Source organism: Centroberyx gerrardi, chromosome 15 (assembly GCF_048128805.1).
Source record: "Centroberyx gerrardi isolate f3 chromosome 15, fCenGer3.hap1.cur.20231027, whole genome shotgun sequence".
Classification (NCBI taxonomy): Eukaryota; Metazoa; Chordata; class Actinopteri; order Beryciformes; family Berycidae; genus Centroberyx; species Centroberyx gerrardi.
The window spans coordinates 6,201,462-6,218,541 of record NC_136011.1 but is presented as its reverse complement, the minus strand read 5'-3'; the positions used below and the strand labels follow the sequence as shown (position 1 = coordinate 6,218,541).

The 17,080-nt window shown below is 44.8% G+C and overlaps 1 protein-coding gene across 1 annotated transcript in view; it reads right to left on the bottom strand.

The window, feature by feature from the left end:
- The window catches only part of plekhh2 (pleckstrin homology domain containing, family H (with MyTH4 domain) member 2), a 36,634-nt gene that overhangs the window by 17,612 nt on the left and 1,942 nt on the right, over window positions 1–17,080 (bottom strand). The window contains exons 2-9 of the mRNA XM_071924783.2: window positions 15,350–15,485; window positions 6,302–6,364; window positions 6,065–6,214; window positions 5,854–5,937; window positions 3,723–3,804; window positions 2,833–3,024; window positions 1,214–2,166; window positions 900–975 (exon numbers count right to left, since the gene is read on the bottom strand). Coding sequence (XP_071780884.2) covers window positions 900–975; window positions 1,214–2,166; window positions 2,833–3,024; window positions 3,723–3,804; window positions 5,854–5,937; window positions 6,065–6,214; window positions 6,302–6,364; window positions 15,350–15,472 — 1,723 coding nt within the window. The 5' untranslated portion in view covers window positions 15,473–15,485. The remainder of the gene's footprint in view (window positions 1–899; window positions 976–1,213; window positions 2,167–2,832; window positions 3,025–3,722; window positions 3,805–5,853; window positions 5,938–6,064; window positions 6,215–6,301; window positions 6,365–15,349; window positions 15,486–17,080) is intronic.

Below are 17,080 nucleotides of genomic sequence, written 5' to 3'. Positions count from 1 at the left end.
TGCTTGCTTTTGTCTACAAGGTGAAGAATAGAAATGAGACCCCTTTTACAGAGAAATCTGCTTTTCTGCCCTGCTGCATCTCTCTGTGCTGTCAGTCTCTCCTGTATCTTTACATCGTTACATTACAGCCTTTGACATTATTATCTACTCTGTTTTACTGCTCAGCAGCTCCTCTGGTCCAGACTGTCCTGCTCCTCCTCAGGACGAGTCCTTTTCCTTCTTTGAAAATATTTTTCAATATTAATCTGGATTGAGGGAGCAAACATTCAGAGTCAGAGTTAAAAAGTTAATATTAATGTTATCAGTCCACTCGGTGGATACTGACTAGCAGCTAGGCTATACAGCGTGCTAACCTGGGAAACTCAGCTGTATTCAGAGTAACGTTAACTGTTAGTTCTTCTTTTAGGGAATTCAGTCGGCCGTCTTCTTGGCATGGAAAAAAAATATCCCTCACGCGTGCGCAGTGGGAGGCAAACAGACGGGTCCGGTGAGAGAGCGAGTGAGCGAGAGAGAGAGAAAGAGAAAGAGAGAGAGCGAGAGAGAGAGAGAGAGAGAAAGAGAGAGAGCGAGAGAGAGAGGTCACGTGGAGCAATTAGGGGCTGAGCGAATCAATGCGCTACACGCAGTTTTACGATTATATAGTTTCATATAAAGTTTTCTGTGTGTGGGAAACTGTGGAGGGGTAACTTAGAGTGAGGGGAGATTGTCCACTAGTTAATCGATCGCGGATGGCGTCGTTCTCTCGGACGGATAAAAAAATAAAAATAAAAAATGCTAAAATGGGTCGCCAAATATACTTTGGCGGCCGTTAATATACCTGGGCGGCCCGCCCAAGTAAAGTCTATGTGTGGGAAACACTGAACAGTATTAATCAGTTACCCCCTATTCCCCTGTCTTACCTTTGCTAGCAGGGTCTGTGCAGGACGTCTCCGACAGTCTGATTCCTGACTTAGCCACAGCATAGATACGACTTTCCTACGGAGAAAATACAGAGACCTGATGACCCACCTAAAAGAATGTTATTAGTCTAGTCTTTCAGTGGAGAGTTTTAGTGTCCCATGATGGTCTAAATGCTGTTTCAGAGGCTTTTCCACCCTGACAAGAACAAAATTCTTGGGGAAACACTGAATCCTTGTAAGTTTTTGGGCATGAAATTGTTAAATGTAAAGATATTGAATATTGACACAATATATGAAACAGTGGACAGTCTTACCCAGGAGGGGAGTCTGTGCAGAGGGGGGGTGGGAGGCTTGTTGCCGGGCGCTGAGCTGCCACAGTCTGGACTCTCTGGACTCTCCTCTGTCCCAGGTTCGGGCGGGGCGGGTAAGGCCGGCAAAGGCGGCAAGGCGGGGGGACCCTGGGGGGGCGTGTCCCTGCCCGTCTCCATGCCGACCTCCTGCTCCTGGTCCAGGTCCAGGTCGGTCTCCTGGGGCCGGAGGGGGCGGAGCATGCTGAGGGCGTTCCGTGTTCGCCCGTGGGCCACCTCGCTGCTGATGGGCGGCTGGCTGAGGTGCTTCTTGGCCAGGGCCACGCTCATCGCCCCGAACCCCGCCGGGGTCCGCAGCCGGGGCTGCTTGGGCGAGGCGGGGGTGTCCCTGGGGTCCTGGGGCGGGTTGGGCCGTTTGGGGGTGAGGGCCGGCGTGAGGATGGGGCTTGGGGTGTTGGGTTCGCTGGAGGAGGACGAGGAGTCGAGCCTCTGCGACTGGAAGCGCTTGTTGAGCTCCTCTGAGGTGCAGTCCTCCAGCTTGGCCCCCCGCGCCCCCTCCTCCTCCTCCTTATCCCCCCCCAGCGCCCCATCGGTGGACCCCGGGAGGCTGAAGCGGGGCCGCTCGGTTCGCTGCATGTCGTCGTCAAACAGAGAGCTGCTGTCGTCCGAGGCCGTCAGGTAGGTCTCGCTGCCGGGGCGGCTGAACTGGAGAGAACACCCGCCTCCTCCTCCTCCTGCCCCTCCCCCTCTGCCCTCACACACCCCCCCTCCCTCCCCATCCGACGCAGCGCTGGAGAGCACCGAGGACACGCCGCGGGACTCGCGTCCGCACACGTTCTCCCCGATACTTTCGGATGCGCTGTCGTCCTCCAGCGGAGTGTCTAGCGGCCCGGGCTGGACCGGTCTCTGGACACCACCAGCTGTTCCTGAGGAGACTGCTGTCTGCTTACTGCTCTTCTCTGTGGAAATACATATCCAGTAGGTTTCCATTTTGGTGATTTTATTTTGCTATCATGACACACATTCAAAACTAATTGTATACCTTTAAAATTCAAGAGTGTCAATACTAAGCCTTTTTTGTAGTTTCTGAAAACAACTGACGGTTTGGAGATACAATGTTTCAAATTGAGAAGCAGATGATCACAAACTGAAATGTGTAAAATAATGATATTCTTTAAGGTGAGGTTTTCCAAGCACTTTTCCGAGTTAGGGTCAATTCCATGCCAATCCATTTTAAAACTTTAAAATGGATCATTTATATTTAATCTAACCCAAAGGAGGGAACTGGAGATACAACTAAACCAAGACCCTGTCAGAAGACGATGAGGACCTGATTGGGAAGGGTTTTCTATGTTCTTACAGTTTTCACTAAGTTCATTTTTGCCCCATCAGACTGTACAGTAAGTCACTTGGATAAGGTGTTTGGTGCTAACATGGCTCGGTAAATCCAGGCCAAATATCCATGAAATTGAGATCTATAGATGTGGTAGTTCTGGTAAATGCAAGACCAGTGGGTTTTTCTTTCTTGCTTAGGGCATTTGATGGTAGTTTTTGAAGGAGAACGTTCCCATATCAGATTTTCCTCATCCATAGTTGTGGATCCACTGGTCACCCCGGGGTCTTACCGGTTTTATCCCCGCCCTCAGCCTCTCCCTCGGGCTGGGTGCTAAGGGTCCTCTGGGAGGGTGCCGGTCCAGTCAGGACCTGGGGGCTCTTCCCCCTCACCTGGAAACAGCCGAAGGTGAGGCTGCTGAGGCGCTGGGCCTCCCCCGGCCTGGACAGAGCTCCGCCTCCACCCCCACGCTTCTGCTCCAGGGCTGGGATGGAAACACATACAGATATATGTTTGAACATTATTATTGTGTGTATATGTGTGTCTGTGCGTCATGTTAATAATAACACATATAATTTACTACTACTTCTACTACTACTACTGTTACCGAATTTCCCGATGGGAATCATTAAAGTTTCATTTAATTTCATTACTATTACTATTTCTATTATTACTACTACTACTACTACTACTACTACTACTACTACCACTACTATTACTGTTACTACTACTACTGCTAGGGACAATGGTCGCAAATTATCTTAGGCTAGAAACCCTACATGCAATATATCTGTTTCATTTATTTTATATGTAACAATGTCTACTTGACACATAAACGACTAAATAAATACATACTACTAAATAAATAGATACTACTACCACTACTATTACGAATAATAATAAGACATTTTATTTGTAGCACACATTTCATTAAAAGCAATTCTCAAAGTACTTCAAAGAAAACAATAAAAAATCACAGCAGTACAGAGAACTGTGGTTAACCACTTAGGAGTTCAAGTGAAGGCCTTTCTGTACAGGAAAGCTTTTAAGAGCGTTTTTACAGAGCATGTAATCTGGGCCGTTTCATCATGCATTCTATTAATGGCTTTAACATGCACTACAGGCCGATGTATATGAAGGATGATGGCTACATGGACGACTCAGGATTCAAAAGGTCCTCACCCTGCACTTGTTTCTGCAGCTCCACAATCTGAGCCTCCTGTTGCTTGTTGGTTTCTCTCAACGCAGCGTTCTCCACCTCAAACTGAGGAGCACAACATGTTACATCAAAGATCCAGTATATATACACTGAGGGGCGAATTCACAAAAGGATTGCGCGGCTTTTGCTGACGCTAAACCTGTGCAAATAACACAAAAAGAAACCGTGTAATTCACAAAGCACTCGCAAAGGGTGAAATGCCCCGCTAACTGCGCTGCCACGCAAATAGCGTCTCGGTGCTCCTGTGCTATTTGCACGTATTTAAATTAGGTAATATGCATACATTTGGCGCAAAATTGCTCCCTTTCTATGCAAATGAGCCTCATTGCAAAAACAGTCCAATTCACAAAGGTCGGCGCTAATTGCCACACGCAGTTAGAGTGAAATTATTAGCGTCTTCAGAGAGTTGGTGGTAACTGAAGCATTTATAAGGGGTGTCACGCCCAGACTTTATCACTTGTTGATTTAACTGAGAATTGAATTGAATTGACCTTGCAAATGTCTCTGCAACAATTCCACCTTTGTGTGACCTAAAAAATAAAATTGTCTGTAAATACAGTCTGTAAATAATATTTTGACATTATTATTATTATTACTATAGAACTTTAACACAGATTGCTTCACAAACAAAAGCAAATAAATCAGTACAACCAAACAATCAATACAACTCAATTTCTCACTCTGAAAATATTTTCACTTATCTCACTAGTCAGCACAGTGGGCCTTATTTTGGCCTAAAGAGCCAGCACCATGGACAGCTCCGCTCAAACTCATTTATTACCTCCGCCAAGAAGGTTATGTTTTCGGTGCCGTTTGTTTGTGTGTGTGTTTGTCTGTCTGTCAGCAGGATTACGGAAAAACTACTGGCCCGATTTTCATGAAACTTGGTGGAAGGGTGTAGCATGGACCAAGGAAGAACCCATTAAATTTTGGAGCGGATCCGTATATTGGTTGCGCTTGCACATTTGCATATCATAGAAGACTGGATTGGCCTTGGCGGAGGTCTGCGCTCGCGAGTGCCCTTCTAGTTTATTTTGGGATGCAGTGAGATGCAATGACAAACAAAGGATGCAGTGACAGGATGCAATTGTGTCATGAAAAATAAATGAATAAAGCTCCCCTACATTCTCCTTTGTTCTCCGCTTCAAATCATGCCATCTTCTTTTGCAGTCTGAAGGTGCGTTTGGAAACACCAACAGCACTGACAGACTGGATATTAAATCCCAAATATGGTTTCTCGCAGTCCCGGTTAAATTTCTTGCCTGAAGTTTTGAGGAATGCCTCTGCACCTCGTCTGTCAGGGCTTGCAGCTCGCGGTCTAAAAATTTCATTTTTCTCTTTCTCTCTGCCATTGTCCTGCCTATTGTGTTCTTGGCACAAAGCCAACATTTATACTTTGCCATATTGATAATTGCAGTCAGACGCAAAACAGGGGCAAATTGCAATCAGACGCAAAACAGGGGCAAATTGCGCTCAGCTGCAACAGGTTATGGGCGTGTTTGCGCTGGCATATCATTAGCGCAATATCTTTTGTGAATCGGTCCTTGAGACGGAGCAAATAGCGGGTGCAAATGATGCGCAATTCATGGTGCTATTAGCGGCCGCAATCCATTCTTTGTGAATTCGCCCCTGAGTGAGCAAAATATTAGAGGCATCTTCCTGATATTGAGCTGCAGCCCCTTTTGCACAATCCACATCTCAGTTGTCTCAAAGCTTAGAAATCCTTCTGTAACTCGTCTGCTTCTCTGTATCTACATCTCCTCCTTTGTGATTAGAATAGATTCAATAAGGGAAATCAATAAGGGATGATGGCTTTTACCTGGAATCACCCCATCAGTGTAGAGTGAGTGTCCCTAATCTTTTGTACTTTCAGTATATATCAAATGCTTCCAGGAAATGATGAGGTATTCTATATTTAGTCTGTTGCCAAATGCCATTTAATTATATCTGATGGCTTCCAAAGCATACTAACCAGCATATTGAAGATGAAAGAAACCTTAAGAAAACATCATTTCTAGACAATAAATGTCCAATAATAGCCCACCAGCCATCTTATATTTTGGCTCTTTTTAACTAATGGCATCATTTATTTACCTCTGACAGCTTCAGCATCACCCATTCCTTGATCTTGGCAGCTTTCTCCTCCACTGTTTTGGCATCCTGGACTCGGATCTGTTTCTGGTGAAAGAAGACAAACATCAGCTGTTTTTCATAAGTCCTGTGGCATGCGATCAGTGACTTCACACACACACATACACGCGCACACACACACACACACACACACACTTAGATTTGCAGAGTGTACCTGCTCCTCCAGCTGCTGCTCCAGCAGGGTGATGGCCTCCTCCCTCTCCTGCACCAGGACCTGCAGCTCCTGACAGCGTCGAAACAAACGCACCTCTGACTCCGCGGACTGATTGTCTGGAGCCTTCAGCTTCTCCTCCATCCATTGCACCTGAAATAAACACACACATTGGCATGTGTACACACACACACATCCACACACACTTCCATGTACACACACTTTTGTTTGGATCCTTACCTGCTGGTGAGCTGTGAAGGCCCTTTTCTCTGCATCGATCACCTGTGTCTCCAGCTGTTGAATCTGGGGCAGCAAGAGCACATTAACTTATTTTATTTATGTATTTAGTAATAGCAGTAGTAGTAGTAGCAGTGGTAGTAGCAGTAGTAGTAGTAGTAGTGGCAGTGGTAGCAGTATTTTTAGTATTAGTACTATTATTGATATACCTATATATTGTGTCTTATAGATATGTATGTATATTATACATATACAAGGTATAAAAGCACACACATACACACCAGATCATAACACTTGTGACTAAAAAGGATGTTTTGAATCAGAATCAAGATATTGAAAGTTCACAGATGAAGACAGTGCATTTACATTTGGGCCACTTAGCTGAATCTCTTAAATCCCCATATGAAAGAAGTGGTAGGTAAAGAAATAAAATGAGATTTTTTATTGCTTTCATTAGAGCAAACAGTTATGATGGTTCAGGTGTCACATCCATGAGGTACAACCGGCCCTTTGTGTGTGCTAAGATCAGAGAGGAGCATGTGGAACCTAGTGAGAGTGTGTTAAAACTGCAGAAACACAGGCGGGTCACGACACTTTCACACACTCACACCCGCGCACGCTTTAAGACACACAGACCCCGACGCACGATGCCAGCGCACACGCCGACGCGAAGGACGGAAAACCCTGTGGGAACGGAGGGGAGAGACGGCTTTATGAGACAACATTCCTCTGAAATTCCTCGGCTCAAAGCGGCGGAAGCGGCAGGGAGAGCGGTGTCTTCTGAGGAAACTGCACAAACCTCAGCGGCCTTACGGAGGAAAATATGTAGGAATGTCTATGGAAGTTCTCTGCGTAGCAATTACATTACCACCACGGTTAGAGCGGTGCACTGCGTACACATGGATACACATACAAATTACATTCGATTACAGGAAACTTGGGCAGAGAATAGGATGTAGCTAAGAATAAGTATACTGGAGATAGTCAAAAAAGTAATTGTACCTGCTGAACACAATGGAAATTATACAGAAAATAAATGAAGATAGTGTCTTCATTGACAGATTTATAGGTTGAAGTATACTATTCACACTATTCACATTACTGACAAACAAATCTGTAGAAATGTGCCATGCAAATGCGCATTGTAGCTATTCATATTATCATATTTACAGATGGAGCTAATATACACTACCAGTCAAAAGTTTGGACACACCTGATTGAATGTTCTATTGTTTTTCATTATCTTAAAGCCATTTTGATCGAAAGGCTTCTGCTTAAATGCTTGAAATTAGTTTCTACTTCCAAAGCCTTTGCCTTTCCATCAAGGCAAAGGGCGGCTACTTTAAAGAATCTGAAATATAAGATAGTTTGGATTTGCTTAACACTTTTTTGGTCGCTGCATAATTCCATTTGTGTTATTTCATAGTTTTGATGTCTTTACTATTATTCTAAAATGTGAGAAATAGTAAAAATAAAGAAAAATGCGTGTGTCCAAATACCTATAGACATACTGTACACATAGGTCGACACACATGTGCACACACACACACACACGCACGCACACACACACACACACACACACACACACACAGAGAGTTCAGTATCCTGGTGCTCGTATGTAGCGTCATGCTGTCATTATTCTGCAAACGCTCCTAAGCGTTCTGCAGCTTTGCTAAAATTGCTGCAGTTATACAATCATTATGAGGACTGGTTGGAGTTGGACTGGACCGGACCGGACCGGACTGGCTGTGGTCCGGCTTTTTCCTGTTTCCGTTCAGTTCCGCAGACCAGATGAACAGGACCCAGCCCAGGCCCGGTCCAAAAAAGCAGCCACACCCTACCAGAGCCACTCACTGTTTCCACTGCAGGACCTTTTACTGGATGGAACTGGAAGCGGGGCCTTTCTGCGGCGACGGTTCCACATCAGATTCTACAGACTTTATGATTTTATGAAATGACGTCACTGTATGTCCGTACTTTTGCCTGCAAATGACTGTTGTGCGTCTCCTTTGGACCCCAGTGAGAGCCTGACCATTTCCATATCTGGTTTTAAAGATAACAGAGTGAGCAAAAATCCGATTTTTGCGCTTCCAGACATTTCACTTCACATTTCGCAGCATGATCAGATGATAAAAATCACATTAAAATGACTGCTGTAACCTGTATGACTTCCCTGTATTATATGTGTGTGTGTGTATTTTTGTGTGTATGTTTTTGGCAGCAGCAGCATGCGGTACATTCAGCAGACCTAACAAACCAGTGATTTACTTTTAAAAGGGCAACAGCAATCTTGTTGGAACCAGTTTGTTCCACCCTGGCTGTAGCCTGGACGCAGGGCACGGAGCACAGGTACACACACACACACACACACACACACACGGTTCTTAGAGAGGCTTCTCGACGCAGATCCTACGCCGTACCGCAAACGACAAACCACATCTGCCTCTCTCAATACACAGATATAGCATCAGGCAGAGAATAGAACGTTAATTACAGGGCATGTATACTGTAGGCTACAGCTGGAGACGATGCACACACACACACACACACACACACACACACACACACACACAAACTCAAATAAACAACCAGACATACAAACACATAAAAACGTAAAAACACACAAACACACAATGACGATGTGCTAGTGTGTAGGAGTGCCAGTGTGTGTGTGTGTGTGCCCCTCATCATCTCTGTTTTCTGCAGGATGAATCAGGCCTGTGTGTGTGTGTGTGTGTGTGTGTCATATCCTGTGCGGCTCAGCTGGGACGGCTAATGAGAGTTTACATTGTGGTAATCTGCGTGCTACGGGCCATTACCTGTTCCTTGAAATTTACTCACACACAGCACGAGCACGCCTGTCGCTTCACCTGACACACACACACCCACACCCACACACACACACACACACACACACAACCTCTCCCCCTGCCCCCCCCCCATTACCCCTAACGAGACTCTATCACCTCGGCAGTCAGTTCGCCGTTCGGATCCAAACTCCAGTTCAACTTCCATTCCTGGAATTCCACAACCGGCTCTCTGTGGCAAACTTCCCGCTGCTCTCTCTCCCTCTCTCTCTCTCTCTCTCTCCTTCCATCCCTCCCCCATCCCTCCATCCACAGCCAGACAGCCAGCTCACAAAGCCTCTCTCTGTAGCCGCTAGCCCCACGTTACCTATACTTACACTGGTCCCACGCCAAATAGGTTCTTACATTCTAACGTTATAGCTTGCACTCGTTCAGCGCCAGATATGTTCACTCACACTACATCATCAACATGGAACAAGCAGGTGCCGGATGCAAAAGGAGAAACACATGATAACCTTTCTCTCACAAACACAGGACAGGACATACATGCACACGGATGTACACACACACACACACACAAAAACATAAACAACCACACAAATAAATGCAGACACACACACACATACACCACATCTGTGTTAACGGCGGAGAATAGAGCGAATATCTCAAGGTTGGCCATGGGCAGATGTGCGGTGGTGACGGCGAGGCTGGAGATGGAAAATTGGAAGCGTATGTTCGTCTGGGTACTGCGGGGCATTCGGAGAAAGGGCTGGACGTTCGAACTCGGCCTGTGTGTGTGTGTGTGTGTGTGTGTGTGTGTGTGGGGGGGGGGGGGCTGGTGAAAGCATTCATAAGGTGTGAGAAAAAGTGTGTTTGTTTGCTCTTGCGACATCGTTATGGCATTTCTATCTCTCTACATTAACATTTAACATGACATCATATTATGGCCTTTTTTGTTTGTGACTGACAGGCCTGATCTGACACATGATTGGTCCATATGGCCAGTAAACCCCGCCTACCCCATAGGAGGCCGTTTCCTTTCCTTTCCAAATGTGGAATCAATAAGAGCGCGAGGCTAAACCAGAATACACCACTCCACCCTTTGTGGCTTTTCAAACATGAGCGTATGTATGCATGTGTGTGTGGGTGTGTGTCTGCGGTGTGTGTGTGTGTGTGTGTGTGTGTGTGTGTGTGTGTGCCTGTGTGTGCTGCCTTTTCAATGACATTTATTCCATCGTTTGAATCTGTGACCTCTGATATTTCACTACTGCACTGGAGAAATAATCAAAGCTGATCATAACACAAGGGGTTGGGGTCGCTTCATTTTCATTTCACCCAATTCAAAATGTCAACTTGAACTGCAATTCATATGATAATGAAAGAGCCTTCATTCTCATATCATCTCTTTATGAATAGGAGAGGCAGGAGAGTCCCAGTTTCTCAACTTTGGACAAAATCCACTTCCTCAAATTGACTGAACTGAAATTGAATGAACCCCAACCCCATTAGTACAACAGTATCGGTAGTCAGTAGGTTAAAATAATGAACAGAGAGGGAGAGAGAGAGAGAGAGAGAGAAAGAGAGAGAGAGAGAGAGAGGAGAAGGAGTGCGTAAGTTAGAGAGGGGAGGAGGTCGAGAGATCCTGAGAAAATATAACACACATGGCTTCTTTGTCTCCAGCATGAGATGTATAGCGCACTGTTCCAGCTGGCTGCCCCGAAAACTAGCTAACCAAAACGAACGCCCCTCCCAAATAACTGCACACACACACACACACACACACACACTCTCTGATGGTTATCTATATTTATGTCCTTTGTTGCACTATAAAGCACTTTGTGACACATCTGAATGTTAAAAATGCCTCATAAATAAATTTGACTTGCATGTACACACACACACACACACACACACACACTGACTGACTGACTGACTGCAAGCTCACTTCCTGTGCAACACACACTCTGTTTACTAAACCAGGAATTTCCTCCCCTGGGCAGCTCAATCTTTACATGAGGCTTCGTTTTTTCTCTCTTTCTCTCTCTCTCTCTCCTTCCTTCCCTCTCTCCCTCCCCTCTCACAACTCCGTCAAAGGCTTTCTAGGATTTCTGCACATTTGCCTAGTCTTTCAGGGTTGGAGTTACTTTCAATTCACTCAGTTAGAGAGATTCATTGAAACAAATCCCTTATAGACTGGATACAGCAACCTTTTCAAGGCAAATGCATCTATCTTTTGCTTTTACTGTACAGGCCTTGAGCATCTTAGATGGGCATGACATTGGTTTGATGTTAGTTAAGTCTTTATTAATGACTTTCTTTCTTTTTACAGCAGACAATTCAGACTTTCTTTAGTACCAGTGTGAAACTATTACAAAACTATGAAGCTTCATTCCAAAGCGAACTATCCGCCATTTGAAAAAAAGGTGATGCATTATATCCATATTAACAAAAGTCTTATTTCCCTTTAAACAAGTGAAAAAATCTGCCAGTGGAGTGAAGATAACTCCACTTGTTTCTAATGCAAATCAACTTAAATGACATTATCTTGATACTGGTGGAGCGATGTGCCTTATTCTTTCAAGAAAATTCTCACAACAGGTGAAACTACATTGGAAACAAGTGAAATTATCAATACTAGACGGAGATGGATATTTCTGCATCTTGTACTATAGACCCATATATACTCTATATGTGGGGCTATTGATGGACACCCACCCACTGTTTCCTCAGCATACGAGGCCTCAACACACAGAGTGAATCACCACTCGAAAGGCTTTCTCTTAACCCCTCTCCCCCCACACCCCAAGCCCCCCTGCAGTGAGATATTAGGGGGATTCTTTTTTGTTTGCGATGTACATGCGCCCCCGCGCTGCTTTAAAACAACAAGCTCTGGCCGAGGCAGTGGGAGCCACGCAGCGGAGAAACAACAGCAGCGGGAGTCGGCATGTTAACACGATGAGCTCACAGCATCGGGAGGTGGGCTAGCGCGGGGTCAGAGGTCGCTCCTCGAGGAACTAACTGAAATGAAACATCTGAATCCTGTGAGCCGATGAAGCGTGAGTCAAGGGTAGACTGCGTACTGCTGCGATGCTTCTAAAGTGCGGTTGTTTTCCCCACATAGTTTCAATACTAAAACACAAATAAAGACCCTTTGAAGTCGGTTTAGACTAATATATCTGTGTGTTCTGGCAATATATGGGGCCGATCTTGGCCTTTTATTAAAAATCGTATATTGGCCAGTTAGTGTCGTCCACTTCTGATATGATGGAAATTATGCAGTTTGTTTGATTACATACTTAATGAAGCATTGATCAATGCTACACTGGTTGACGATGGCAAGACCTTATCCTGAACTGATTCTAACGAGACATTTTGATTAAATTGCACATAAGTAAGCATGAATATATTTGTTATCATTAATATCATCCTGGGTTTTCAGTGGAGAGTTTTAGTGTCCCATGGTCTAAATGCTGTTTCATGCTTTTCCATGCTTTTTCCAAGAGTAAAATCCTGGCAGAAACACTGAATCCATGTCATTTTTTGGGGAATTTTATGGCATGAAAATGATAAGCGTTAAAGATATTCAGCCTAAAATATAAGCTATCAGCAGCTTCAATACAAAAATATCAGTATCAGCCTTCAAAAACTCGGAACGGTCAAACCCTAGTTGGAAGATCCTTGCGGATTGAAACAATGATCTAGTGTAAGTGGTGACATTGAAAGAAGGTTTCATTATATACAACAAACACACTGACTTCATAGTAGAATCTATTGGGTAAAGTGGTTTAGTAAAGGCTAACTTGAGGTGGTGACCCCTCTAATGTAGGAGTGAGGTTATACAAAGGGGCTAAATCACATGATATTTTTACCTTTCATTTGCGGTTAGTTGGTCTACTCAGTGTCTAGTCAGTGTACTGACGTTGGAGAACAAATTATTTTCCAAACCATTTTAAATTAGCCTGACATTGCCTACAGTTCAGACACAAGGCAACTGACTACAAAAGTATAGCCACTATGGAAAGAGAGGCAATGAAATGGTAAAGTTGAGATGATTAACTCTAAGTTATATAACAATATTCTTATGCGGAGGCTCCTCGAAGACATATTGTGTTGTTTTTCCAAGTTTCTTGGTGCGTTTTATGATGTCGAGGGGAAAAAATGTTTTAAATGTTAAGTTATACTTCAATTCGACCTGTCAAACAGGATGGATATGCCCCAGAAATATGCAGCAGAAAAACTCTTTCACGTGTGCTACGTGGGCTCACAAAACCCACTGAACCCAATCGTTCTTCCAAGTCTCTCCGGGAGTTTGTTTTGCTGTCCAGCTGAGCTTACTTTGACTCTGTAATTGACTGGAGCTGGGTCAATCCCATCATGCAGTGCGTGGCGGAGCCCTGTGGTCAGGCTGCTGTTTACATTAGAGCTCTAATCAGCCTCCCTGGAGAGCAGCTACGGATCTAGGCCACTGAACAGTTTGGGCCGGCCCGCACCGGCCAGCTGGGAGGGAAGGGCTGGTCTCTGCCCCACCATACACACCACCACTCTCTGTGTGTGTGTGTGTGTGTGTGTGTGTGTGTTCTTGTACTTCTATCCTTATGAGGACCAAATGTAAATGGGTAGAAGGATGAGGAAAATCCAGAAAATTCAAATTGAATCACTTTTGTGTTATATCGATCAGATAGAGAGCATTTCCTTTAAGAATTAGGATAGTGAGTGAAAAGTCCTCACAAGTAGGGTTGGGGTTATACAAATGCGTGTGTGTGTTTGTGTGTGTGTGTGTGTGTGTGTTTGAGTTTATCTCTGCCTCTAACTTTCTGTCCACCCTCCCTCTTGTCTCCACTCTTTATTTACTCGCTATTTCTGTCTCTCTCATGAACTACGCAGACAACACACACTCTTTCCTTCTCTCCGTCTGTCTCTCTCTCTCTCACACACACACACACACACACACACACACACACACACACACACACACACACACAATATGTTTAGCTGACACTTCCAATTCCCCCATGTTCAGTCTACTAGAGAAAACTCCTGAGAGCAGAGAAGTTGGCCTTTTAGCCTGGGCAGATCTCGGGGCTGACGCTCCAGAGACGCTCTGACTGACATTAATGCGGATGGCGGCTAATTTCAGCCGGGGCTTCGGATGGGGTGTTGGTGGGGCGATGGGAGGGGTGCTGCGCTGAGGTTCAGCTGATGAAAACCACATCCCTGCTCTGCCAGCGCTCAAAAAAGACCACTGTAATCCTATGGATGCGCATAGTCGGCGTGCAATAAGCTTTGAAGCAGTGTGTGATGAGTCCACGTGAAAAAGTATAAGACACAAGTTGGAATGGAGAGTAGTCTAGCTATACAATACATACGGTACAGTAGAAGCTGCCTTCCCCCTCTAATCCCTCCTCAAAATTGCTTCCTGGAAATAGGGTTCATAAAGAGTCTAACTTTATAACCTTGTTTCAGTATTAGTAATTTTTTAACCCATTCAGAATACAGCAAGTTTTGGAAGATTGGCCCGTTGGTCAGTTTACCTGTTTAGTGATGAGAACATAGACACCAAAATCATCCATGTGTCTCAGGTAGATTTTTTGCTCCGGCGCTCCATGTTAACACAACTAGCATTATCTCAAAAGTGAGAAAATGAGAAGTAATCTTAAATGATATGCTGCCGGTGTTGTGGAAGTACTGTTTTGTACTGCGGGGGACTGCTTTCTCTGTGGAAAGGACTTGGAGAATGAGCATGTGTTTCCGTTGACAGTGGTTCTCAGTCCTGCTCCCCAGGACCCAGAGCCCTGCTGGTTTTCATCCTACAGCCATCTGATCAGGAATTGATTTACACCTGGCATGCCAGGTGAATGTAAAATAAACCTGGCTACATCAGCTATACTGAATTAATGATATTTCACTTTTAAATCTAATGAATCAACAGGCCATATAGCTAATAAAAACCATATATAACAACATTTGTATGCATAGTGTACGCTAAATACAGTGTATGCTAAAGTGTTAGCATGGAGCTACTAGAGTGAATGATCTACCGGAGCCACATGTATGATTTTGGTGTCTGTCCTCTCATCACTTTACAGGTATAGGCCATTATTTACAGCAAAGCTTACACCTTTTAAGTCATAAACTTGTTTCTCTAACTATTAGGCAACAACTGTCCCGCTGATGATGGATAACAGATCAATAACGTCAATAACATATTTATACAGTTTGCTTGAATGTTGCGAGGTGGACTCACCTTGTCTGCGGTGAGTTCTCGGATCTTGATGATCTGCACCCTGAACTTCATGAGCAGAGCCTCCAGGACCAAACACTTCTCCTTCCAGTCCTCCTGGCCCATGGCCTCCTCCCCCTCCGCCATGCCGCCTGGCCCTCTGAAACAAACACGCACGCACGCACACACGCACGCACACATGCACACACGCACGCACGCACACACACACACACACTCATCAGAAAAGATGACACAAACATTGGCACTGGTGGCAGAAACCCCTCTTTCCACCATTCAGTCTCATCTGCCATTGGCTGAGTGGAAGGAGGGGCAATGCTGACCGTGTATGAAACATAATGAGTGTGTGAAGGTATATTTTGTAGTGAAAAGTGAATGTCTTCCCACATCTACACAGTACAAGCTGGGTTTGCTGTTGTGAATGCTTTGCAGTGACAGAAAGTGAGACAGATGATCACGCACAGTTAAGCACATAAACATGCAATAAAAAAGTGATTTTCTATTGAAGTAGGGAAATTCCCTTTTCTCTTTCTCTCCTCCACAGAGGGGTCAGAGGTCAGGGTCAGCTACAGAGCAGCAGCCTGGAGCTGGTAGGGATTCAGTGTCTTGCTCACGTACACTTCAGCAGGACAGATGCTTGGGGATTGAACCCAGATTGTCCTGTTAGACTGATATTGTTTTTTGAAAGACAATACCAATACTGATATTTTTGGATTGAAGCCACTGATGGCTGATATTTTGTGCGAATATTCAATATAAGAAAAATATTCCAGGCAGTGAGTGTCTCCACCAGAATTGCATTCTTGTCAGAGTCTGAAACTGCATTTAGACCACCATGGGATACTAAAACTCTCAATTAAAACCCAGGATAATAACATATTCTTGCATACTTGTGTGGAATCTGATCAAAACGTCACATTAGAATCAGTTCAGGCTACCAGTGAGGTTGAGCAATTGTACAATAAATATGTAATCAATCAAACTGAATCCATCCATTACATCCATCATATCAGAGGTAGGAGACGCTGACTGGACCAGATCTGATTTTTAACTGGCAAACCGATATATCTGTCTAACCCTAACACATATCTACAGGCAGACAGGAAAGCAGACAGAAAGACAGAGGGCCTGTTGTTGTACAGATGTTTTCCCACCAGCCGGCACCTGAAATATTCCAGGGCCGAGCCCAGTTGGACCGGTGTGGGCTGTGGGCGTATCGCTCAGCCCCGACCAAACAGAGCGACACCGCTATTTGCTCCAAAACACCTCGACACCGTCACCCTTCACGTGGGACGGGCTGACATCACGTTTTCCAGGGCTACCGTTGGAAAACAGGCACTCAAATACACACACAGCGAGGGAGATAGAGAGGCAGAGGCTGACAGAGAGATAAATGGAGAGAGATGAGAGAGAGAGAGATGAGGATCTGTGATGGAGGAGAGCAGGGGGAAGATAGAAGGTCTGGGTTTCTCTTCCACAGTAATAACCTCTCATTACCAGCCTGGCCTCCTCACAAAGAGACTGCAAACATGTGTGGAGGAAGGCCATAAACTCCTTTCCACAGGCTTATTTCTGTTGCCTGTTTGCTGTGGTAAACACTGACTAAGGGGGAAAAAAAGAAAGCCCCCAAAAAACAAAACAACAGACGTTTATGTAACACATGACTATGGGAATGAACTTAATATGTCGCTTTGACACATAGTGATAAGACCTTAACATATGAGTTCAACATATGAT